The sequence below is a fragment of the Mesoplodon bidens genome (assembly GCF_964165515.1).
Source record: "Mesoplodon bidens genome assembly, chromosome: 19".
Taxonomy (NCBI): Eukaryota; Metazoa; Chordata; class Mammalia; order Artiodactyla; family Ziphiidae; genus Mesoplodon; species Mesoplodon bidens.
Genome location: NC_138179.1, coordinates 21,762,480 through 21,788,973, shown reverse-complemented (window position 1 = coordinate 21,788,973; position 26,494 = coordinate 21,762,480). Strand labels below are relative to the sequence as shown.

The window sequence follows — 26,494 nt, the reverse complement described above, 5'->3', positions numbered from 1 at the left end:
ATGCAGGAAGCCTAGCTGAAAGCGCCCAGCACAGAATATTCAAGAACCTTATGGAAACGGTACAACTTCTAAGTCCATCAGTAGTGGGTTGATGGATTAAATTAATTACAGCAAAATCATGGGATGCTATAAGCCGTGGAAAATAATTATGTAGTTGTGCACATACAGAATGGAAAATCTCCCACACATATTGTTAACCTTAAAAAAAAAAAAAAAGCAAGTTGCAAAAATACTGTTTATAATGGGATCCTGTTTTATGTGTGCAGTGTGTATTTTTGATTACATGGTAATCATGGTTACCTCTACGGAGTGGGGCTGTGTGCTGGATTTTCAGTTTTTCCTTTATATACTTCTACATCAATCTCTTTTATTTTCTTTCACACTGAGCATGCACTACTTTTGTAGTTTAAAATTTTTAATTTAAAAATGATTTTAAAAATTAAAAAAAAGCAACCATATGAAATGGGTGGGGTGGAGTGATAAAAAATATACCAAATCTTTAACAGTGGTTATCTTTGGGGGAATTTTTTTCTTCCTTCTACTTTTCTGCATTCTGCAAATCTTCTAAAAGGATGAAGAATTTTATAATGGAAAAATTAAATAAATGATTTTGAGAACACTTTGAAAGTACAGAATAGTGAGGACGGTATGCTACTATTCATGTTAAAAAGTGTACTTAGATAGACATACACTCTTATCCCTGGGATGTTACACAAGAAACTGGTAACCTTGACTCTTCTTTTTTTTTTAATATATTTTTAAAAATTTATTTCATATTTTAAAAATTTTTTGGCTGCCTTGGGTATTCATTGCCATGCACGGGCTTTTCTCTAGCTGCAGCTAGCGGGGGTTACTCTTCGTTGTGGTGCATGGGCTTCTCATTGCAGTGGCTTCTCTTGTTGCAGAGCATGGGCTCTAGGCGTGCGGGCTTCCGTACTTGTGGTGCATGGGCTCAGTAGTTGTGGCTCGCAGGCTCAGTAGTTGTGGCGCACACACTTAGTTGCTCCATGGCATGTGTGATCTTCCTGGACCAGGGCTCGAACCTGTGTCCCCTGCATTGGCAGGTGGATTCTTAACCACTGCGCCACCAGGGAAGTCCTTTGACTCTTTCTTTAGACAGAAACAGAGTCACTGGGGAACAGCAGTGGAGGGAGATTTTTCATTCTCAGCCCTGACTTTTGAATTTTAGAACATGCATTTATTACCCCTTCTAAAAGGTGAAAATGTTTTAAAAATTAAAACTATTATATCACCTTGCAAAATTTGTTTTGAAAATACTGTGTTCACACCAAGTTCTATGAGGCCATCTTTTTAAAGGGAAAACAATGTTTCTTGATTGTTTATTTTTTGCAAGGATTTTTACATGTCATCTCGCCTCATGACCATATCAGAAAAGGTTTTTCGTTTTTTTTTTTTTGCGGTACACGGGCCTCTCACCGTTGTGACCTCTCCCCGTTTGTGGCCTCTCCCGCTGCGGAGCACAGGCTCCAGACACGCAGGCTCAGCGGCCATGGCTCACGGGCCCAGCCGCTGTGCGGCATGTGGGATCTTCCCGAACCAGGGCACGAACCCGCATCCCCTGCATCGGCAGACGGACTCGCAACCACTGCGCCACCAGGGAAGCCCAGAAAAGGTTTCTTTAAGTAGATAAGGAAACTCAGGCTCAGAGGAATGCAGTGCTTGCCTGAGGTCACACAGCAGAACAGACCTGCTCCAGGCTTCGAACTCTAGTCGGCCTGGCACTGACGCTTATGCTTTATTCACTCTCACAGGCTGGCCCTGAGGATTAGAAAGAAGCAGCCACCAACCAGTGCTGACCTATGGCCCCTCTTTACCTCTCTCTCAACTCTTGTTTTTTCTCATACTTAAAATGTAAATAGCGGGCCTCCCTGGTGGCGCAGTGGTTGAGAGTCCGCTTGCCGATGCAGGGGATACGGGTTCGTGCCCCGGTCCGGGAGGATCCCATATGCCGCGGAGCGGCTGGGCCCGTGAGCCATGGCCGCTGGGCCTGCGCGTCCGGAGCCTGTGCTCCGCGACGGGAGAGGCCACAACAGTGAGAGGCCCACATACCGCAGAAAAAAAAAAAAAAAAAAAAAAAATGTAAATAGCGATCACTGATGTTTAATAAAATTCTGTTATTTGAATACAATCGTTTAATTCATGGGAAAAGGGCAATTGGTGGGCTATGTGTGCTCATATTCATGTGATTCCAAGCATGTCTGGGTGCCTCTCCAAACTCAGTGCCTTCGGGGGTACCCAGCTTTATGGGACAATGTGTCTTGCAGATTCAACCTCATTATGTGGTTGCAAATGTCACAGCCGGGGTAACCCTGGCCTAGACTCCCATCTCTTCAAAACTTTATTGTTGATTCATGAGGCCATTTTGGGGGGATCCTGCTTGGCCATACCTCAAAAAACCATGAACCCTATCAAAGCAGATCTCGACACCCCTCCCTGGTCAAAGGCTTATCTTAAACCTCTTACCCTCATCTTCACACTCTGCTTGTCACCTGTTTCCTGATCCGTGTGGCTTCTCACTGCTGCCTTACCCTCATTTCTCTGACCTGACACTCAGCACTGTCTCTCCGTCTCAGTTCTTTTGATTCCTTCCTCAGACATCATGTGTCATCTCCCCCACGGTTACTCTGCCTTTGGCTCCCGGGACGACACACTCAGTGTCTCTGTCCCAGACTCCATCTCCACGCAGGCCCTCTCTGGCAAAGCCCCTTCTATAGACATTTGCCCCAACAGATAAGGACATTCCATGAGTTAAAGCCAAATCTAGTAGCAACAGCCTAGAAGCGTGGGAAGTAACCTTTCTATAGGGCCTCGCTGATGACCAGAGGGAGCCCAAACCAATCAAGGAGAAAGTTATTTCCTTCCGATTAGGAAAATGCTGTCATCAGAAGGTTTGTCATCTCGGGACTTCCCTGGTGGTCCAGTGGTAAAGAATCCACCTTACAGTGCAGGGGACGTGGATTTGACCCCTGGTCAGGGAACTAAGATCCCACATGCCGCGGGGCAAATAAGCCCACGCACCACAACTACTGAGCTCACGCGCCTCAACTAGAGAGCCTGCGTGCTGCAAACTACAGAGCCCACGCGCCCTGGAGCCTGCATGCCACAACTAGAGAAGAGAAAAACCCACACACCACAACTAGAGAGAAGCCCACGCGCCGCAACAAAAGATCCTGCATGCCTCAACGAAGATCCTGCGTGCCGCAACTAAGACCCAATGCAGCCAAAAATAAATAAAATAAATAAATAAAAAGAAGGTTTGTCATCTCTGTAGTCAGCTGCCTTACATAGCTCCTTCTTTTCTCTCTTCTGCATCTTATATGGGAAGGCGGCATGGCTCCAGGGTAGAACTGTTCACTTACAGAGCCACAGAGGGCAGGGACTTCGCCACTGGACACATTCCCTGCGCCCATCTCGGCGCTTAGCATGTGGAAGGCACTCGCTATATATTTTTGAATAATTAATAAATGGATTAATTAAATTTAAAACAGTGGTGATATGAAAATGTCATGATTCTAAAGCTGTAGGAGAGGACATGATCTGACCGCCCATCAGTTCTCAGGAGAGGCCCCTTGGTGGCTCACAGTTTGGAAGGTTTCGCTGCGCCATCACGGCCACCTAGTGGCAGAGCGCCTACATAACTGGTTGAGTAGGTTACTGGGGTTTTTCTGTTTTCAATCAGTTTTTTTTGAAGATAAAATGTGAAATTAAAATTAAGAAGTGGTAGTAAACATATTAAGGGATAAGAGAGATTTAGAAGAATGGAGAGAGAAACCAAGAGATAGGAGTTCAACTCTGGGGAGGGTTGGGGAAGGGAAGGGCGCTAAAGACAGGACAAGCAGAGTGGGAGGGCGTCACGGAGGGTGTCGTACTTGTCGAAGTTCACGTCCAGCATGCCCGTCTTCTCCTGGCTGGTTCGTAGCAACGGCGTATCCAGCCGCCGAATGCAGTCCTTGTCCAGCGTTGATGTCCAGTCTTGGAAGGTTTTTCGAACCAGTTCGTCAATGGCCTGAACCATCTGCTGATAGGTGTGTACGCTCTCCTCTCCCGTCCCGGTGTGGGGCAGGAAATGAGCATTGGAAAGACACTGTGGGGGAAGAACCAGGGATGGCTGGAGTCACCTGCCACATTCCTCCGAGTCACCATCTCCCTGAGACCCCCATCCCCGTCCCCCGACACACACACAGACACTCGACAATATGTGGAAGACTCGGAGGGAAGGTGGAGCCCAAAGGAAAGGTGAGAGGAAGAGGCCATGGCACAATGAGAGAGGGAGTCCAAATGAAGAAAGAGAAGCACAGAGATTCAGCTCGAGGAAAAAAGTTGGGAAAAGGAAGTCCATCACAGGAGGTGAGGAATTTAAGAGGCACAAGGTCGAAAACTAGCATGAGCCCTTCCTCAGGACAGATCACTACGTCTGCCACCCCCTGGACAGACTCAGTCTCCGTCGGGAAACCTCTCCAGGGAGACTCTCTGGAGACAACCCCCCGCCCCTGCCCCCCACCCCATTCCTGCCCCAGCACTGGGCTCAGCCTGCAAACTCTACCATTGCCGCACTGAGAACAAGTCCTGGAAAAGGCCAGGCTTACGTTCATGACCCTGTCGATGCGATGTCGTAGGATCCGCACCCGGTGCGCCTGCCCGGAATGCTGGGCCATGTAGGGCTCCAGGTATGGCCACTTCTTGCTCAGCTCATGGTTCACGAGGGCCAGTTCGCTATTGAACAGCATGTAGAGATCCACCACCTTCTTGTCATATGTTCGCTTGATAGTCTGATGAAGAAGAGGAAGTTGACAACACACCCAGGGATGCGGGTTCCCTGCAGCTCCACCCTGGAGGAAAGCTACACCCCTGCCATGGGAGTCCCGCTCCCAAGGCATCCGGACACTGGGGGAACAGCGGAAGAAAAGAGGCACTGGCCATTCAGGACATGGGAGAGAGCATGAACGGAGGTTGGATGGTGTCTGGAAGGACCAGGAGGAACTGAAGGAAGGCAGAAGAGAACCAGGGGTGGAGGAAGCAAGCGGGCAGCCGCACCTCTCGGGCTGCAAGCCTGTGGAAGGTGTCCAGCAGTTGCACCCCATGCTCCACGTTGCGGACCAACTCGAAGGCGGAGGTGATCAAGTTCTGAGTCATCACCTCCAGGTCCTTGACTCCAGCCCGGAACCTGCACCGTTAGAGGCATGTTGAAGGGTGGGTGCCCTCGCCTGCCCCGAAGGACATCCCCTGAGTAAGACTTCTATGCGTTCTGTACTGAGGGCTTCCTAGGTGCCAGGCACTGAGTGCTGTACACGCATTAATCCATTTATCCCTCAAAACAGTGCAGCAACAAAAAAAAAACAAAAAACAAACAAACAAACAAAAACAAACAAACAAACAAAAAAAAAACAGTGCAGTGAGGTAGGCTTTATCACTAACTGTATTTTATAGGTGAGGAAACAGAGGTCCCAGCTGGTAGAACAATGTACGTAACTAGTTTGTGACAGAAGCGGGATCCAAGCCCAGAAAGGCTGACTCTGGAACCCTGGGTCTGAGCCGCCACCTCCTTCCTTGCAGTCCCCCTGCCCTCCCCATCCCTGACCTGTGGCCTCCACGCTTCCCCAGTACACTCTGCTCACACCTCCCCGACCTCCCTGCCCTGCTCTACCCCGGGGGCCTGCCTGTGATGCTCTCACCTATTGTAGTCTTCGTGCCAAGAGGTGTTCTTGACGTCCAGGATGCTCCCGCGAACAGCTCGCAGCACGTGCAGGTTTTTGTGGAAGATGTCCTCAATCTCCAGCAAGTCCCGTGTTATCTGGGGCCCCTGGGCGCCAGAGAAGCAGGGAAGGGGACCTTGCTTGCCATCTTCCCAGCGGGCAAAATGGAACTGACAGTCACATACCTGCAAAGAAGTCAGCGTGAGGCTTCCTGCCCTCCTTTCTGAACCTCTCTGTCCTGAGCTCTTTGGTTTAGCTTTAAATGGCTAAAAACTAAGGAGGACCAACCAGATGCAAGGGGCTACCGGGGTGAATTTTAGCTGCAGAATGAAATATGAGATACTAAGGCAGTGATAACAGGCAAAAGTCTCAAAGCACGGGATGGTGGTCAGGCACACGGTCACGTGAAAAGAACCAAAGCAGCAAGTTCTATGTGTAGCCTCAGCCCCAGCTCCCCCAACTCCTGGAGCATCTGCTGTTGGCTTTTTTTTTTTTTTTTTTTTTTTTTTCTTTTTGCGGTATGTGGGCCTCTCACTCTTGTGGCCTCTCCCGTTGCGGAGCACAGGCTCCGGATGCGCAGGCCCAGCGGCCATGGCTCACGGGCCCAGCCGCTCCGCGGCATATGGGATCCTCCCAGACCGGGGCACGAACCCGTATCCCCTGCATCGGCAGGCGGACTCTCAACCACTGCGCCACCAGGGAGGCCCTGCTGTTGGCTTTGAGTCTCCTTCCCTGACAGTCTTCCCACCTCGATAAGGTCCTTGCAGCGTTGCACAAAGGCATCGACCTGGGCAAATATGCTGGTCTGGTCTAGGACCCAGCCCCAGCGGGAGAACCTGTCGGAAGAAAGACTGACCAGTCAGAAGCGGGAACACAAGGCATTAACCAACCTGCCCAGGCCAGGCTAGAAACATGAGTCCTAGTTCAGGGGGAGCCTTAGAAACTGAGACCCCAAGAAACAGTTTTCCTGAACCCCAAGAGAAGAAACTCAAGGTGAGGAGAGCCAAAGAGGAAACAAAAACATCTCAGTTCTAAGAGAAGGTTTACACACAATGGAATTTTAGACTTCAGGGCCAAGAAAGGAGGAAAAGACCAGGAGGGATTCCTGGGATCAGGGAGAAGGTTATTAGAGTTAGGAGGACCTACGGCTGGGAGCTAGAATATCTGCATCCACAGAGAAAACTCAGACCCGTGTAAAAACTCTAGAAAAATATAATCCATAGGCTTCAAGGGCAAGCAAAAGGACTCAGAATCTACCGCTATAGGAACGACAAGGTGGGTAACACACAGGATAGTAGGGGAGGCCCGTCGTACTGAGTATGCATCTGCACAGCCTGTAGGTAGTGGTCTCTCCAGGCGTGACAACAGGAGATGCAGCCTTGTAGGTCCTCCTTGCTAGAAATGACGTATCCCTCAAAGATCCGGTCCAGGGAGATGGCACTGCAGCACAGGCGGATGATCTCATTGCTCATCTGCAGATGGGGTCCCAACAGCCTCAGTTCACAGCCTTAGTTGCACCCCACCCTCTCTCGGAGTCCCCAAGACCGCACCTCAGGTCTCAGCCTCCTACTTCTGGATCTGGCTCCTGATACCCCTCTCGCCCCTGGTCCTCCACTGCTGGCATGGCAGCACCTCTGCGTTCCACCTCCACTGCCTGTCTCAGCCCAGGTCTGCAGCTGCATTTCTAGCCAGTGATCGGCTCAGCGCCCCTGCCCCACTCTTTGGCTCCACTGCCCTCCAGGAAATGTGCCAGCTCCTGCTCCTCTAAAGTCGGTGTTCTTGGGCTTCCCTGGTGGCACAGTGGTTGAGAGTCCGCCTGCCGATGCAGGGGACACGGGTTCGTGCCCCGGTCCGGGAAGATCCCACATGCCGTGGAGCGGCTGGGCCAGTGAGCCATGGCCGCTGAGCCTGCGCGCCCGGAGCCTGTGCTCCGCAACGGGAGAGGCCACAACAGTGAGAGGCCTGCATACGGCAAAAAAAAAAAAAAAAAAAGTCGGTGTTCCTTCCTAAATCTGCCTCTCGCCCACTGCGAGTTCCATCTTTGGAAACGAGAAAGAGTGGGTCTTCCCCTCCCGTACAACTCAGCCTGGGAGTCTGTCCTTCGTGCCCCCCTCCCTCCCTGCACTCCGTCTACGCCTCTTTGCAAAGCCCCTCTTCCCGCCTGGGCTACGTCCATCTGGAAGCAAAATGTCCAGTCCAGGCCCCAACTCCAAGCATCACTAAAGTTGATGATGCACGCAAAAACCTGTGGTCTCCGTCCGACCTGAAGGGCACTCCTCACTACCTTTTCACCGCATATGTCTGCTGGTGAATTCCGCCTTCTCCAGAAATGTGCGTCCTATTAATAGGGCCACCCCCTTATAACCCTCTGTCCCTCCCTCTGTAGACACACACCTTCCGGAAGAGGGAGGTCAGTCTCTCCCGAGTGTTGTAGTGGGGAGAGTTGACCCAGATGATGCGGATGAGACTGATGAGCCTCGGGAGTTTACTAGAGATGTCCTTAGGCCTCATGAAAGCCAGCTCCTGGTAAGGTTCCTTCAGGATCGACAAAAAAGTCAGGTTTGACTGTGCTTGACGAGATCCATCCTGGCAGTAAAGAGAAACCAGGAGAAAACTTACCCCCGGGAAAGAACCGGTTCAAAGCGAGCGCTTTTGATCCTCCTCAAACCCCATCCCGATGTGCCTCTCCCGGGCAGCATTCCCAATTAACCCTATCTGGTGCCAATCACCTCAGGTCTCTGCCACCCTTCAGGACCAGAGCTTGTACATACATACTTTTATTCACTTACTAGCTTCTACAAAAATATTTTTATGTCTTTTCTCATGTGTGAGTCCCATCTCTCCCACTAGACTGGGAATTCCCCAAGCTCGGGTTTTGCGTCTATTTCTCTAGTTTTTCCCCTTGAACTCTAACTCTGCACAAAGGAGACACTCAATAGGTGTTGATCAACTGACTGGATATCACTCTCATTCAGCCCAGTGGTTGTCACCCAGGCCCCTTCACTGCCCTGTTCTCAACGAGGGTTTTAGACTTCTCCACCTAACGGTGGCTCAGTTCCCTCAATACCAGCTTCAGATTCCACCTAGGAAGACAGGGCCTCTCTCTCTGTATTCTACAGACCACTTTGATCTCTGTGTGTCCCAACACTAAGATAATCAGCTTGTCATATTATACCAAATTTAATTTTTTAAGTGTTTCTCTTGCAGCTCTCTCGGCTGAACCGTGTGGGTTTGTCTTTGACCCCAGGCCATCTAGCCATCTCTTTTGTGTAAGTCTTATTTCTCAGCTGGACTGTATGGGTTGGGCTCAGAGAGGGCACTCAATGAAGGACACTTGTTGAGTAACCAGAAGTCTCCCTATCTAAACTATAAGCTCCTTGGGACCTTGTGTTCTACCACTTTTATACTCTCCCACAAGTCCAAGTCCAAGCACTGGGTGCATCTATCTTTGCCTTTGATGACTATGTTGACTCTCTCTTCTTAGCACCTTACAGTGTCCCATCTGCTGTCTACTTTCTGGCAAGCCTCCATCCTTTGATCCACTCACAGACCTGTATCTGCTGGGCCAGCTTCATAAAGGGCGCCAGGTAGGATGACTTGGCAAGATGCAGGATGGACTTGATGTGTTTCACTCCCGGCTTCACCAGCTGTTTGCTGATGCCAGACAGGTCCATGCATCGGTTGCGCCAGAACTCAATCTCCTCCAAAGGACCTACATTTTCTCCTGTCTCCACAGTTTCCTGGGCACTGAGCACTTCCTTTATCTGCCGTGTCCAGTGGATCATGGAGGCTGCCGGGGAGAGGACAAAACCTCTTGCATTTCTTTGCAGGACTCCCCAGTTGTGTCCTTCCCTGTTTCCCCTACAGAGCCCTCCTAACCCAACTCCTGTCCCAGCCTCTGGCTGCCCCCGACCTCTCCCCGAGGAGCCCCGACACATGGGCAGTGCCAGCCACTCACTCTCCAGTCGCTGTACCAGCTCTTTGTCTTTAACCACCGCCTCAGGCTTCATGTTCATGGCCTCTGTAGGGATGTAGAGAACAGTGTGCCCCTCCAGCTTGTACCGAGTATCTAAGGAAAGGAAAGGACCATGAGAGTTCACAGAGGGCAATGGGTGTATGCCACCCCAGTTCCAACCATGGTTGATGATCTGGGGCCCAGGAAGTCTACACATTTCAGGAGAGCAGGCAGGAGAAACTATGACTCATGCTTTTTTGATATCAAGCGGGAAAATGACAAAAGGCAGAGATACCTCACTGAGATATAATAAGAGATTGTCATAAAATATGGTCAAAGATCTATACCATGCCCTCAACACTCTCTTCTATGACACATGTACTCCCCCTACTGCCTCCCCCATCTCCCCTTACCCTACATGTACTCTTGGAAATTTCCAACTCTGAGCAGGTCTGGCCAACTGTTCTACAGCAGGAAACTCTACCTGGATTAGAAGGCAAACTCTGTAACCTGTTCCACTCATTCAACAAACACATTCCAAGCACCTACTCTGTGCCAAGCAACGCGGGTACTCAGGATCAATCTCCCCCCTGCCTCACTCTCTCTACTGTCGGTGGGGACTGGGGAGAAAGCAGGCGTTCCAGTCTTTCCACTCACCTGTCAGGCAGGCCAAGAACCTGTGCAGGTGAGAAGCAAAATGATTTCGAATGCTCTCGGGCCAGGTTGTGTTTCTAAAGATCTGAGGGGCAAAGATGCCGTTGAGCAGCCGAAGCAGGGCTGGGATGTAGGAACCCCGCACTGTCCCAAAGTGCACAGTCGCCTCAAAGTTCTCTGGAGTGATGGGAACTGGCGCTTGGCGAATGAAGTAGACAATCTGGTTCTGGGTCTGCGTGAAAGACAGTAGATCAGAGTTCAGGGTTCAGGCCCAGCCATGATACCCAAGGGAACCTGAGGCTCCAATCATGAAAGCCTGGCTGAGTTCTTCGTCGCATTCCCTTAGTGTATCCAATCCTTCTCCAAATATAAGCAACATGAGGTGCTTCCTGTTCTTGTCAGGGACATAACAGAGTCTGTATACAGAGATGTGGGGAGGAAATGGAGAGAGCATGTCTTGAGGGTAGGGACTGTGTATTTTGTCCAACTTGGTTCCAGACCTAGCACAGTGACAGGGACATATTAGATGCTCCATAAATGATGGATGGATGGAAGGATGGATGGATAAATGGAAAGAAAAGGATATAGGAAAACCAAAAAGAAGAAGGACCAAAAGTAAGAGACAATTGTGTAGGGTTTTCCATTTCACTTGCATATATTTTCCCCCAATTTTTCACTTATCCTTCAGTTGTGTTTATGCTGAGTTTTTGTTGTTGTTTACATTCAGAAATGTATAACTTTCCTGTTGTTAAAACTTCTTAAAGTTTCTGACTTCTACATGCTTAGAAGTCATTCCCACTCTAAGATCAGATTCACCTGTCTTTTTTTCTTTAGTACTTTTGTAGCTACTCTTTATACTTGATTTAACTTTAAAAACTGAAAATAAAATGCAAAGAAGAAATTCATAATCATTCAACTTCCCACTACCCAGAATTAAATTTTGGCATTTTTTTTTGGTTTTGGTTTTTTTTGGCCATGCCATGCGGCATGGGGGATCTTAGTTCCCTGATCAGGGATCGAAACTGCGCCCCCTGCATTGGACGCACAGAGTCTTAACCACTGGACTGCCAGGGAAGTCCTTGTATTTCTTTTTTTTAAAAAAAGCTTAACAATTATTATTTTTGTTAAAAATGATATGTTAATTATAAATAACTGAAACAATGCAGAAAAGTACAAAGATAAAAGTTTAAATGTCATCTAAAATTCCACCATCCAGACATTAATTATGATCATTAGAGAAAATACTATTCCAGACATCTCTCTGTAGATACATATATATATATATATATATATATATATATATATATATATACAGCAAAATAAATTAAAATAGTTATTTCAAAATAGGATCATGCTATTTTTTTACATATAATTTATTTATTTATTTATTTTTGGCTGCGTTGGATCTTCGTTGCTGCGCACGGGCTTTCTCTAGTTGTGGCGAGCGGGGGCTTCTCTTGTTTTGGGGCACGGGCTCTAGGCACGCGGGCTTCAGTAGTTGTGGCACGCAGGCTCAGTAGTTGTGGCTTGCAGGCCCTAGAGCGCAGGCTCAGTAGTTGTGAGCACGGGCTTAGTTGCTCCGTAGCATGTGGGATCTTCCTGGACCAGGGCTCGAACACGTGTCCCCCGCATTGGCAGGTGGATTCTTAACCACTGCACCACCAAGGAAGCCCCAGGATCATATTATTTGTAATTAAAAGTATTAAATTTAATTTTACTTGGATTTAATAGAATAAAAACATATTGATGTGAATATAGTAAATGGTTGAGCTTCAAATAAATGTTTCTTTATCTCTAAGAGAGATTTCTTCCTAAAAGACCCCTTTCTAAGGTTATAGGAAAGCTTATGAAAAATATTAAGAGATTAGGACTTCCCTGGTGGTGCAGTGGTTAAGAATCCACCTGTCAATTCAGGGGACATGGGTTCGAGCCCTGGTCCGTGAAGATCCCACATGTCGCGGAGCAACTAAGCCCGTGTGCCACAACTACTGAGCCTGCGCTCTACAGCCCAGGAGCCACAACTACTGAACCCGTGTGCCACAACTACTGAAGCCCACATGCCTACAGCCCGTGCTCCACAACAAGAGAAGCCACCTCAATGAGGAGCCCACACACCGCAACAAAGAGTAGCCCCTGCTCGCTGCAACTAGAGAAAGCCCACGTGCAGCAATGAAGACCCAATGCAGCCAAAAAATAAATAAATAAATGAATAAAAAGAGGTTAGTTTTCGCACTGCCTTCCAATTTTAAGTTCAATTGACTCGCTGCTTTGAACGACAAGAACATTGGCATCCTCTTACTCTCTTGCATTCTCTCACCACCTCCCAATTTTTGTTATACTATTACTTTTACATTGTCCAGGTTGATAACATTCACATTCAATAATATAACCATAATTCCCATGGTTATTTAGTATTAGTTCTTTATTTAAATGAATTGAATATTCACAGAGTCTCTATTCCTGAGTTTTCTATTTGGTTCATTCTTTTTTTTTTTTTTTTGGTTCATTCTTTGATGAACTGGATTTCCATTGATGACATCATTTTTGCTTTTCAAAGTAGGGTTCTTTCAAGACTAAAAATGACTGCCTATTTGTTGCCTCTATATTTGACCATCTAGGCTGGGAATTATACCCTTGGGTTACACTATGGTTCCTGGAGAACTCGTAGGTGTAACTTCTGGGTGTTCAGAGAAGTCTGAGATCAGCCTAATGGTTCCCCTTGATAGATAATTTGGGTTTTTGACTAGAGGCCTAAATAATTTTTCCCCAATTTTTATTTTGAAAAAAATTCCAACCCAAAGAAAAGTTGCAAGAAAGGCACAATGAACAATAACATGCCCTTCATCTAGATCCACCAATTGTTAACAATTTGCTGTACTTGTGCATGATTGCACTGTCTCTCATTTTCTCTCCTTCTCTCTCTGCTGAGCCATTTCAGAGTTAGCAGCAGACGTTATAAAACTACACCCTTACATACTTCAGCATATGGCTCCTAAAAGGGAGGATATCCTCCAACATTCTCAACACTGTAATTATCACACTCTAAAAATTTAACTTCATTTAATACTTTTGTATAATACACAGTTTATATTCGATTTTCCACAGTGGTCCAAATAATGTCATTTACAGCTGGTTTCTTCCCATCCAGGATCCAATACAGATCACACATTGTTGTGTCCCCTTTAATTCCACATAGTTTCCCAGTCTTTTTCTTTCTACCATGACAGTGATATTTCTAATAGTCCAGGCCAGTTGTTTTCCAAAATGTCCCTTAATTTTGATTTATTGGATTGTTTCCTCATTATTAGATGCAGGTTAAATATTCTTGGCAGGAATACCACATAGGTGATGTTCCCAAAGAATTAATTTCCCCGAATTTAAGTAACCTAACTAAGACGTGTACTGACATTAAACACTGTGTAACAAATTTTTGTGGAATAAAGTATGTCCTTTCAATTCCCACATTCTGTTCCTTCTGCAGTTCAGGGAAATTCTCTGTATTTTTTTTTTTTTTTTTTGCACCGGGTCTTAGTTGTGGCAGGCGGGCTCCTTAGATATGGCATGTGAACTCTTAGTTGCAGCATGCATGTGGGATCTAGTTCCCTGACCAGGGATTGAACCCGGGCCCCCTGCAATGGGAGCTCAGTCTTATCCACTGCACCACCAGGGAAGTCCCTCTGTATTTTATTTTTTAATTTATATTCTGTTTCATTAGTTGGTACCCTATGTTAGATCACCTGTGTCTGTCTTTCACATCTATCAACTTCTCTCTACTTGTATTGTCATTGGTTTTTTCTTTTGCATACACTGTAATTATCTCAAGCCTCTCTTCTACATCCGTTCAGATTTTCAGTGGTAGTATTCAGTTCCTTGCTGTTTCTAACCTACTAATTTTAACATGTAAACATGCTGCTTTCTTTATTTGAAAAATCTGCAGTCTCCCTTTTATTTCATTCTCACGTTTCATCATTTCGTCTCAGCTTATTAAAAAATTAAATTCGTGTTCTTATTAAGTCGTACTGTAACATGATGCTGTTGTGAGGAATTGCCTTCTGTTCAGTTATGTTTTCCTCTTCTGCATGTTTTGTTCTGTTCTTTTTCTCCCTTGATGTAGTATGCTTGCAGTTGCCATGCAATTTCACTTGCCTCATGCTTGCGCAGCTCTCTGAATTCCTTCTTTTTGCTTTAAAGTACTGTGGGTGATTTCCTGATGTCCCACTGTGAGAGCCCAGTTTCATTTCCCCCTCGAAGTTAAAGTGAAAGGGTTGGGTATTTTATGCTTCATTCACTTTTATCTAGCCTAAGATAACTGCATGAGGGGATGGGCAGATGGTTACGGCTAATTTAAAACCGTGTAAAATCTTTGTTAAAATACATGGGCTCTTTCTTTTCAGATTTTGTAAAAAACCAAGGTTCGCTCCATCTCACTGGGGGGCGTCCACCATTCCCACAGGGAGGACGGTTTCTATAAGTTAGTTCATAGACCTTTCATTGGTCCCCACTTTTAAAGTTTATTTGATTAGATTTTGCTTCTTTCCCTGTTTGTTTACTCTTGGGTGTTTGTTGTTGTTGTTTTCTCGTTTTACTTTTTACTATTTTATCAAGTATTCAAGAGTAATAATTTCTTAAGGAAGTTTTTCAATTTCAATCTTGCACCAGGAGAATACAATTAAATCCATGATCTATTTAGAATATTTTTTGGCATGCTAAATAGATTTTTTTCAGCTTTGTAGAGGCATAATTGACAAATAAACATTGTATATATTTAAGGTGTACACCTTGCTGTTTTGACATACATATACACTGTGAAATGATCACTGCAATCAAGCTAATTAACATATCCATTATCCCATATGGCTACCATTTTCTTTTTCTTTTTTCTTTTTGTAGTGAGAACACTTAAGAACTACCCTTTAGCAAATTATACATTATAGTATTATTAACCATAGTTACCATGCTGTATATTAAATCTCCAGAACTCATTAATCTTGCATAACTGAAACTTTGTACAATTTTCCCCCAGTTTTATTGAGATATAATTGACCTATAACGTTGTATTGGTTTAAGGTATACAGTGTAATGATTTGATATGTATATGTATTGCAAAATGATTACAATAAGTTAACACCTATCACCTTACATAATTATAATTTTTTTTCTTGTCAGAACTTTTAAGATCTGTTCCCTTAGCAACTTGCAAATATACAATACAGTTTTGTTAACTAGAGTCACCATGCTGTATGTACATTAATCCCCAGAACTTATTTATCTCATAATTGGAACTTTGTACCTTTTGACCAACTTCATCCATTTTCCCTACTCCCCCATCCCCAACTCTGGCAGCCGCCAATATGTCCTCTGTTTCACTCCATCTGAATCTCTGTTTCTCAATCTGTCCTGTTCTCTGTTTCTATGAGTTAGTTTTTTTTATTTTTTTCTCGATTCCACATATAAGTGAGATCATACAGTAATTGTCTTTCTCCGTCTGACTTATTTCACTTAGCATAATACCCTCCAAGGCCACCCATGTTTTTGCAAATAAGTTTTTTTTCTCTCTCATTGCTGAATAATATTCCTCTGTGTGTGTGTGTGTGTATTCCACATTTTCTTTATCCACTCATCCAATGATGGACACTTAGGCTGTTTCCATACCTTGGCTATTATAAATAAATTATAATGAATGTGGGGTGTGGATATTTCTTCGAGATCTCATTTCCTTTGAATATACACCCAGAAGTGGAATTGCTAGATCACATGGTAGCTCTATTTTTATTTTTTTGAGGAACCTCCATACTGTTTTCCATAGTGACTACACCAATTTACATTCCCAGTACACAAGGGTTCCCTTTTCTCCACATCCTCATCAATATTTGTCATCTCTTGTCTTTCTCATGATGGCCATTCTAACAGGTATGAGGTGATACCTCACTGTGGTTTTGATTTGCATTTCTCTGATTAGTGATATTGAGCACCTTTTCACGTACCTGTTGGCCATTTGTATGTCTTCGCTGGAAAAATGTCTTTTCAATTCTGCACAGTTTTTAATCACATTGTTTTGTTTTCTTGCTATTAAATTGTATCGGTTCTTTATATATATTTTATTTATTTGTTTGTTTGTTTGTTTATTTATTTATTTATTTATTTTTTGCAGTATGCGGGCCTCTCACTGTTGTGGCCTCTCCTGTTGAGGAGCACAGGCTCCGGACGCGCAGGCTCAGCGGCCATGGTTCACAGGCCCAGCCACTCCGCGGCATGTGGGATCCTACCGGACTGGGGCATGAACCCGTGTCCCCCGCATCGGCAGGCGGACTCTCAACCAGTGCGCCACCAGGGAAGCCCCATATATTTATTTTAGATATGTATTCATCTCTTATCAGATATATGATTTGCAAATATTTCCTCCCAATCATAGGTTGACTTTTCATTTTGTCGATGATTTCCTTTGTTGTGCAGAAGCTTTTTAGTTAGATGTAGTCCCACTTGTTTATTTTTGCTTTTATTGCCTTTGTTGTAGTGACAAAAAATTTGTACCCTTTGACCAACATTTCCCTATTTCCCCCTTGCCCCACTAGATTTTTTTAATAGAAAACCTTTGTTTTCCATGTTTCCCAATTCTATTCATCGAATAATCCATCTTTCCCCACAGATTTTAAATGCAATTTTTGTAGAAAATGCTTACATATATGTTTCTGGACACTCTCTGTTTCTTTACTGTTGCTTATATAATACATATTCGTGCCCCAATCTATTTTAATTACTGTAATTTAATAAAAGATTTTCATATTCACAGATCTCCGACATTACTTTTCTTCTTCATCTTTTCTTCTTTTTTGCTATTTTCATTTCATTTTCCTAGATATACTTTAAAAAAATTCTTTATACTAGGGATCTAGGGTCTGTGGCACTTTGATTGGAGCTGCATTAAAACAGTACATTTTTTTGGATGGAATGATCTTTATAATATTAAGATTCCCACTCAGAAACAGGATAGGGCTCATCATTTTTTTTAACATCTTTATTGAAGTATAATTGCTTTACAATGGTGTATTAGTTTCTGCTTTATAACAAAGTAGGGCTCATCATTTATTTAAATCTTCTTTCTTGGCCTGCAACAAAGTTGTTTTCTTTCTTATAAATCCTAAATTATTTTTTGAAAAATTTTGTTCCTTTTGTGAATGAAATATTTTTTTCATGATGCTTTATAGCCGATTATTGCCAATACACAGGAAAAAGCCATGGCCTGTTTTGGGTTTTGTTTAATGTGGAAGCTTCACAAATTGTGCTGCTGAGCAGGGCCATGCTAATCTTCATTATCATTTCAATTTTTGTATATGTGCTGCCAATAAAAGCAAAGCAATAGCCCTTTTTCTTTTCCAAAATTTTATTTCTAAAAATTTCCAACATACAGAAACACTATAAGAATTTTACAATAATGACCTGTACACCCACCACCCATATTCTACCACCAACATTTTACTATACTTCTGTCTTTTAACTGTTTCCCTACTCATGGTTTACCTTTCACTAATGTATCCTCCCCATTGTTGGAATAGTTATCTATCTAACCCATGAAAGCCTTCAATAGTTCCCTCTGGGATAAAGCCAAATTCTTTAGCATAACATACAAGGCCCGTCACAAGCTGACCCCAACCCATCTTTCCAGTATCATTTCCCACAACTCCTCTTTCTTTGCACATAAAGTGTTCTTTACCTGGATGCTCTTACTCAGCCTCGATGAAAACCTACTTACCCTTCATCCTCAACTCAAATATCACCTCCATCACCAAGCCTTGCCAGCATTCCACTGGCTACATTAGCTGCTTCCAAAAAAGCTCTTATAAAGCTTTGCCCAGGCATCATAATATACTGTAAATATTTTTTATATGTCTGTCTTCCCCACTAGACCATGAGATCATCAAAAGCAAAACCTTGGGGCTTCCCTGGTGGCACAGTGGTTGACAGTCCGCCTGCCGATGCAGGGGACACGGGTTCGTGCCCCGGTCCGGGAGGATCCCACGTGCCGCGGAGCGGCTGGGCCCGTGAGCCATGGCCGATGAGCCTGCGCATCCGGAGCCTGTGCTCCACAATGGGAGAGGCCACAGCAGTGAGAGGCCTACGTACTGCAAAAAAAAAAAAGCAAAACCTTGCCACATTCCTCTCTGTATCCTGCTGCCAAGCAGGGTGTCTGACACACTGTGAGGCTCAACAGACCTTGTACACAGGAGATAAGACTCACAGACGACAGAGATCCTCAGAACTCTCAGCTCCCTGGGAGAACACTCTGAGGTCTGGACCGCGGAGTACGCACCTGCACAGGCATCCCCAGACCTAGCTTCAGCCCCAAACAGGGGTCGATGAAGATGGTGAGGATGGGCTCCGAAGGGTCCTGGACAAAGTGTTCCAGAATGGTATCGTGCTCCTCTGTCCAAGTGGCAGCTGCCAGTCCTGTCAGCACAGCTCGGGACAGGAAAAGGGGCTTCTGCAGAAGGAGAGCAGAGGGCCAGAGCAGGGACAGCTGTTAGGATGGGTCACTTCTCCCATCCACTGTCACGTATGAGGACGTGGGGGATGAGAGAAGTCAGACAGTCTCAGAACGGGGAAGGGAAAGCTGAGAACGGACTGAAAGACAGGTTTCAAGCTTTTGAAGAAACAAGACAATAAAATTCTCTTCCTTCTACCAGTAAAAATAGAATGGATCATGAAGGAAGACTGAGGGATATTATCTTCCCAAGATATTTCATTTATGCCTGTGTTTGTAAAAATGTCTTATCAAGCAACCCTCAACCTCACAGTAAAACTAAATCAAGGGAACATGTAGGATATTAGCCTAAGTCAAACAATTAGGACTCCATATGTATGTGTTAGCATACGGTATTTGTTTTTCTCTTTCTGACTTACTTCACTCTGTAATGACAGACTCTAGGTCCATCCACCTCACTACAAATAACTCAATTTCATTTCTTTTTATGGTTGAGTAATATTCCATTAAAGCTGGGACAAAGTGAGAGAGTGGCATGGACACATATACACTACCAAATGTAAAACCGATAGCTAGTGGGAAGCAGCGGCATAGCACAGTGAGATCAGCTCAGTGCTTTGTGACCACCTAGAGGGGTGGGATAGGGAGGGTGGGAGGGAGGGAGACGCAAGAGGGAAGAGATATGGAGATATACATATATGTATAGCTGATTCACTTTGTTATAAAGCAGAAACTAACACACAATTGTAAAGCAATTATACTCCAATAAAGATGTAAAAAAAAAAAAAATCCTTGCTAGGGAATTCCCTGGTGGTCCAGTGGTTAGGACTCCACGTTTTCACTGCCGAGGGCGCAGGTTCAATCCCTGCTCAGGGAATTATGATCCCACAAGCTGTGGAGTGGAGCCAGAAAAAAAAAAAACAAAAAAACTTTGCTAAACTGCTAATACCCAGGCCTGGAAAGGGTTTATTGCTAGTGTGAGGGCAAAAAAATGCAATTTGTTTGAAAAACAATTTGGCATTATGTATTAAAGGTGTTAGAAATGTTCTTTACGCTTTGATTCAGGAACTCCATATACAGGAATCTAACTTAAGGAAATATTAAGTATTTCAAAATGTGTTAGTTTTATTTATAATATTCATCACTGTATTATTATGAGAGCAAAAAAATCATAAATGGCAAATGTCCAAGAGTAAGGATTTAACTGTGATACATATATCTTACGGAGCACCATATGAACATTAAAAATGGCGCTTACAGGCACCCTGGTGGTCCAGTGGTTAACACTCTACGCTTCCATTGCAGGGGGCACGGATTCAATCCCTGGTCAGGAACTAAGATCCCATAAGCTGCGCAGCCAAAAAAAAAAAAAAATGATGCTTACAAAAAGTATGTAACAGTAATGAAAATACTACATATCAAAAAAAAAGAGGTATCTTGTGATTTACATATTTGTGATTAAAAAAATAAAGGCAGCCTGCTGTATTTTTTAAGTATATAATAACATGAAGAATAAAAGAATGTTTTGTGAGAAAGCCTAATAAAAAATTATAATGTGTGGTACAGTTAGGATTGTTAAAAAACAAAAAAACTTGCAAATCTACACAGAAAGAAAGGACATATACCAAATTAGTAACGTTGGATGTGCTCAGGCAGTGATACTATGACTTTTATTTTCCCTTTCTTTGTTTTACTTTTCTGTCCCTTCCAATTTTTTTCTTTAATGAGTAGTTGTCACTTTTCTCTCCCTTTTTAAAAAAGTTCAAGGTCACCATTCTATTCTTCTAACCCAGGTAACTGAGGGTGTGCCTAGGCTCTGATGCAGCTTGGAAATAAAGGTGTAGAGGTTACTGAGTGTCAAATTCTGAAAGTATTTCAAGTGGCTTCGGTAAACTCTTCAGCCAAAGGAGGGAACTGAAGGACAGGAAGAAAGAGGATGTCTTAGAAATTAGTATCCAATTAGGACAGTGTCCGCCCAGCTTGTTCAACTTGTTCAGATGTTCACGCATTCAACAGATATAGCTTGTTGCAATCTGACCCAAGGTGGAGAGATGAGGAAGGGCCTTCTAAGAGCCCTGTTCCTCACTGAAAGCCCTCTTCTTTGGGAGGGGTAGGGGACATGGATAACTCTGTCCTTTACTCGGTGTACTGGATTTGCAGTGAGCAGGCTACCAGTAGAAAGTAAGGAGAAGGTAGTGAGAGATTGAAGAGAATTCCTCGTACACCATTCTGCAACTGATCCTTTGATTCACCAGTTGTTGAAGAGGAACATTTGAATCAGAGAAAAGCCAAACTTACCACGTCTACCTCACACTCCTGTAATTCTTCTTTCTGTATTTCAGGTTCCTCCAATATTGGCTCTGGGAAGAATGAAAATTCAAAAATGAAGGCATTCCATTAAAAGTTAAACACAGAGACTTCCCTGGCGGTCCAGTGGTTAAGTCTCTGAGCTTCCACTGCAGGGTGCACGGGTTCGATCCCTGGATGGGGAACTAAGATCCCACGTGCCAACAGCACAGCCCAAAAACAACAAATAAAAGAAGTTAAACACAGAGTCACCATATGATCGAGCAATTCCACTTCAAGGTACTTGAAGTACCTTGAGAAATTGGCACCCCATGGCCCCTATATCTTTACTTTTAAGTTGCACCAGAGCCTAGCCTATTAGCAGGCACTCCCTATTCCCCTTTCCTCCCAGATCCTGGTAACCTTTCTGAGTCTATGAATCTACTTTCTGAGTCTATGAATTTGCCTATTCTGGACATTTTATATTAGTGGAATCATACAATATGCGGTCTTTTGTGACTGCTTTCTTTCACTTGGCATATTTTCAAGGTTCATCCATGTTGTTGTATCATAGCAGACCTTCATTCTTTTTTATGGTTGCATAATATTCCACTGCAATTTGTTTATCCATTCATCGTTGATGGACGCTTGGTTGTTTCCGCCTTTTGGCTGTTGTGAATAGCACTGCTGTGAACACAGGCATACAAATGTCTGTTCGAGTCCCTGCTTCCAGTTCTCTGCAACTAAACATGCCACAGCGAAGATCCCACGTGCCACAACTAAGACCCAGTGCAGCCAAATATAAATAAATAAATATATATTTTTTAAAATGTTCTTTTAAAAAGCTTACTGGGGCTGGAGTTGGCACAGAAGGAGGCAGGGGAATGAAGGCAGTCAGTATTAAGGTCATTCTAGGCATTCACCTTCTGGCCTGCCATTCTTCCCCCATCCTGTTCCCACATGGAGAGGTTGGGGCCCACAGAAATCAGCCCCTCTCCAAGCAAACCACCATCCCCACTCTGGACTCCATAAAACCCAGGGGGGTGTCCCTCTCCTTCCTGATCTGTTGCTCACACAGGAGACTGGGGTAAAACTGGTGGGCCTCCCATCTCCCGTGGGCTGAAAGGAGGAAGGAACAAATGAGGTGCAACCAAAAGTCCTTGGGAACAGGACACTCCAACTTCCAGAAAGAAAACCTAAGAGGGGAGTGAGGCATACAAGCCGAGGAAGGAAATCATGAGAAAGATGGAACAGCTGATTCTAGGAGCTCAGTGGTGAGTGGGATGGGTAAACAAGAAACCCAACGCCCTTTGAGAAAGCCAAGGGCATCCAAGGTTTCAGACAGGAACGAGGCGGGGGAGGGAGACTGAGACAATCTCAAGAGTAAACTGGTTTTGTCCTCTATTGTAATACAATTTATATAAAGTCTAAACCATGCAATACGATACTAGTATGTGATGGTCATGGATACACGCAGTAAAAATTTAAGAAACAGGCTTGAGAATGACAAACTCCAACTCAGGATAGTGGTGACCTCTGGAGAAGGAGAGAAGGGCTTGGGGGGGGGGGGGCGGGGCGCGGTAGCAGGGGGACAAAGGGATTCACTTGTTGCCATCATGATTTATTCTCACATTGGGTGACGGGTACATGGGTGTTCATTATCTCATTCTCTGTATTTTTTCTGATTTGCCTGAAATACGGGTCACAATCCCTTATCCAAAACCCTTGGGATCAAGTATATTTCAGAATGTAGACTTGTAGTACCATATGGTATATGAGACCCCCACCACATCTTGGGGCCTCTAGAACAGCACTCCACAAACTTTTAATATCAGTATTTCTGCAGTAAAACATATGAAAATTTATACTAAGTGGTTTAAATAGACTATAAATACCTTCATGTCAGTTTAGGTTATGTCTCACCACCAAATAAGTTTGGATGCCAAATTTTGGGGAAAAAAACCTTTCAGTTCTTAGGGCTTTTTAAAATTACAGATATGGGATTGTGAACCTGTACTTCTTTTCTTAGTGGGAACGGAGGACCACTTAAGGAAGCAAAGGATATCAATAAAGACCTCAAAAGGGTGTTTGCCCTTTAACCCAACATCCTTCACCAAGAAGTGTTTTAGGCCTGGTCTTAGCCCATTTGGACTACTATAACAAAACACCATAGACTGGGTAGCTTCTAAACAGCAGACATTTATTCCTCACAGTTCTGGAGGCTGGAAGTCCTAGATCAGGGTGCCAGCAGGGTTGGGTGAGGGCCCTCTTCTGGGGTGCAGACCTCTCTTTGTGTCCAGCAGAAGGGGGCAAGGAATCTCTCTGGAGTTGCTTCTTATAAGGCACTAATCCCGCTCATGACAGCTCCACCCTCATGATTTAAGCAACCTCCCAAAGGCCCCTCCTACTAACACCATCATATTGGGCATGAGAATTTCAACATATGAATTTGGGGGGGACACAAACATTCAGACCATAGTAGGCCCCCTCTGTCTCCTGTGGGACAGGCCTCAATCCCTCCCCAACTCCAAAGAGTACAGGGATTTTTTTTTTAATATTTACTTATTTATTTGGCTGCACAGGATCTTTCGTTGTGGCACACGGGATCTTTAGTTGTGGCATGCAAACTCTTAGTTGTGGCATGCATGTGGGATCTAGTTCCCTGACCAGGGATGGAACCCAGGCTCCCTGCATTAGGAGCACAGAGTCTTAGCCGCTGGGCCACCAGGGAAGTCCTGAGTACAGGGATTAAGGCTCATTTCAGGGCCGCCTTGGAGGCCCAATTCTTCTCTGAACCTCTATCAAGTGTCAGCTAGAAAGCTCCACATCAAACAATAAAAAGGCTTAGAGCTAAAAGGACTCAGAGATCCTTGGTGTTTGGGGGTCAATGCTCTCATTTAGAAGTTCCTTTTTTTTAAATAATTTTTATTGGAGTATAGTTGATTCACAATGTTGTGTCAGCTTCAGGTGCAGAGCAAAGTGAATCACCCATATATATATCCACATCCACTCTTTTCTGGATTCTTTTCCCATATAGGCCACCACAGAGTATTGAGTAGAGTTCCCTGTGCTGTACAATAGGTCCTTATTATTTATCCACTTTACATATAGTAGTGTGCATATGTCAGTCACAATCTTCCAATTTATCCCTCCCCCGCTTACCCCCTGGCAACCACAAGTCTGCCCTCTACGTCTGCAACTCTATTTCTGCTCTGCAGATGAGTTCATCTGTACCCTTTTTTTAGATTCCACATATAAGCAACATCACATGACACCCTGACATTCCCTTCCCACCCCAGAGGAGTCTCCAAGTTGAACTTCACTGCCTTCCCTCCTCCCTCCCCTTGCTCCTGGTACCCAGCTTCTAGGAGCCAGTCCCACTTTAAACTGCTCTTAAGAGAACTCAGAAGAAAAAATTTGCATGGTTCCAATGTCTAGATCCCAGGGCAAGGCCCTGTATACCCTGGACCTTTCTCCCATGCCCACGCTTAATCTCTCAACTTTTAATATTAAAAGGGGATTCTATTTCTCTCCATCTTGACAGGCTGCTAGCAGTGTAAAGAAGCCCCAGGTAAAAGGGGAGGACTATCCTTAGCTAACAGTCATAGCTACACTGGCCAGTGCTCTAAGGGACAGCCTAGTGACAGCAACAGCTACCAAAAACCTTCCAAGCCTATTGGCTCCAGCTCACCCAACAGGAAGGAATCCCTCAGATCAAAGCCACAAGAGGCAGCCTCTTTAAACTCTTTTCTTCCTCAATCTAGACATCAGGCTTCTTTTCCTGTGGCCCTGAACCTGAACCTCCTTAGTCTACCAAGGCCCTGACGAAATGAGGGCAGAGATACAAGAGCCTTAAACAGATGGGAGAAAGATTCAGTCAGGCTTAGGATTCAAAGGATGGCAAAGCAGGCTGAGTCTCCATGGTGATGGGCTTAATGGGAGGAAAACATTATTTGTTTTGCCACCCAGGGTGAAAATGGGAAAAAGGAAGAGATCAAACCCTCTTCAGTGGGGTAGGAGCAACCAGGAACACGTGAAATAAGGAAGAAGAGGCTAGGATAGAGGATTGGCTGGTTAGCTCTTGGTGCACTGGGGGGAAATTTTAAGACAGAAAGAACAAGTATAAGGCTGGCCAGGAAGAAAACACAAAACAAGGGACCTAGCAGCAGGCCTGAGATCCCGCTGAACCCCTTGCTTCTTACCCAGAAGCAACAGAACCTGCTCCCCGGCCCTAAGACCCTCCTTCAATACACACATTCTGCCTCCAAGCCTCTCCCCAACAGGTACCCACCAGGCTCCTCCTTGAGAGACTCGGGCTCTGCCTGGGACTCACTGCTGGCCGGCAGGGTGGTCTCCACAGCCTGTGCGGCCAGAGCAGACTGAGCGACTCGCCAGCGGGTGCTTCCCCGGCTACTCATTTTCTGCTTCTTGTCAGCTTTGCTGGACATTGTGTTGGCAAAACCTGCAGACACACGGAAGCTGGGGGACCACCACCAGATCCACCCCCAAACCTCAGTCTCTTCCCTGGAATATCCCACTTTCTTCAGGGCACTGGGTTAAAAATCAAAATCAGTCCCTCAAGGCATTAGGAACAAATGGAAGCTAAACATGAGGGCACAGGGAATTCCGTGGCAGCCCAGTGGTTAGGACTCACGCTTCCACTGCAGGGGGCATATGAGTTCCGTTCCTGGTCGGGGAACTAAGATCCCACAAGCCCCAAGGCATGGCCAGGGTGGGGGGGAAAATGAGGGCACAGTAGACACCCACTAATAAGGATTTAGGAATCCCTATCTCTGCCCAGAGGTATGAGAAAATAAGATAATCAGGAAAAGATCTACCACGCTGAGGTGTGGTTGCACACACTCTCAAGCACTCTAGGTCTCAGGGCCATGGGTGAGTGAGAGAGGGCCCAGGGAAGGGAAGACTGTCCCCAGGTTCCACACTCTCTGTCACTGTGTCAAGTCACTGAGCAACCAAGATGATTTTCCTATGTACCTCCTTTTCTCCCAAGTTACCCACTGGAAGCGGGGGAGAAAGAAAAATGCCCCTCCTACCCACACTAAAATCTGTGACCTCCTTAAACAAGGAAGAAACAGTATTTGCAACCTGTCTCTTCAGCTTTTCAATCCTGAGGGGCAGAAACCCTGTTGTGTGTGTACTGAAAAGGTGTCTTCGCACAGTTGGCTGAGTGAGTCTGTGCTAACCGATTAATGAAGACCAAGAACATTCGATTCCAGATGTCCTGAGAACAGACTGGAAGAGGAAGGACAAAAGTCATCCAACAGTGAACTTGGAATTGTGTCTGGGGGAGGGAGAAATGGGGCGATGAGGAAGGCCCAGTAGTGTCTCTCTCTGAAAAGCAGGAGGGCGGGAAGCGGGGCATCTCTGGTGGGCGCCCAGGGCAAT

At 45.0% G+C, this 26,494-nt stretch overlaps 1 protein-coding gene across 1 annotated transcript in view; it reads right to left on the bottom strand.

The window, feature by feature from the left end:
* The window catches only part of DNAH2 (dynein axonemal heavy chain 2), an 89,302-nt gene extending 63,672 nt beyond the window's left edge, over positions 1–25,630 (bottom strand). Inside the window, exons 1-13 of the mRNA XM_081220076.1 lie at positions 25,380–25,630; positions 21,101–21,162; positions 18,632–18,802; positions 10,327–10,555; positions 9,673–9,783; positions 9,266–9,504; positions 8,109–8,300; positions 7,029–7,186; positions 6,463–6,550; positions 5,694–5,899; positions 5,056–5,185; positions 4,608–4,790; positions 3,891–4,105 (exon numbers count right to left, since the gene is read on the bottom strand). Of these exons, the coding sequence (XP_081076202.1) occupies positions 3,891–4,105; positions 4,608–4,790; positions 5,056–5,185; positions 5,694–5,899; positions 6,463–6,550; positions 7,029–7,186; positions 8,109–8,300; positions 9,266–9,504; positions 9,673–9,783; positions 10,327–10,555; positions 18,632–18,802; positions 21,101–21,162; positions 25,380–25,536 (2,141 nt within the window). The 5' untranslated portion in view covers positions 25,537–25,630. The remainder of the gene's footprint in view (positions 1–3,890; positions 4,106–4,607; positions 4,791–5,055; positions 5,186–5,693; positions 5,900–6,462; positions 6,551–7,028; positions 7,187–8,108; positions 8,301–9,265; positions 9,505–9,672; positions 9,784–10,326; positions 10,556–18,631; positions 18,803–21,100; positions 21,163–25,379) is intronic.
* Between the last annotated feature and the right edge of the window lie 864 nt (positions 25,631–26,494).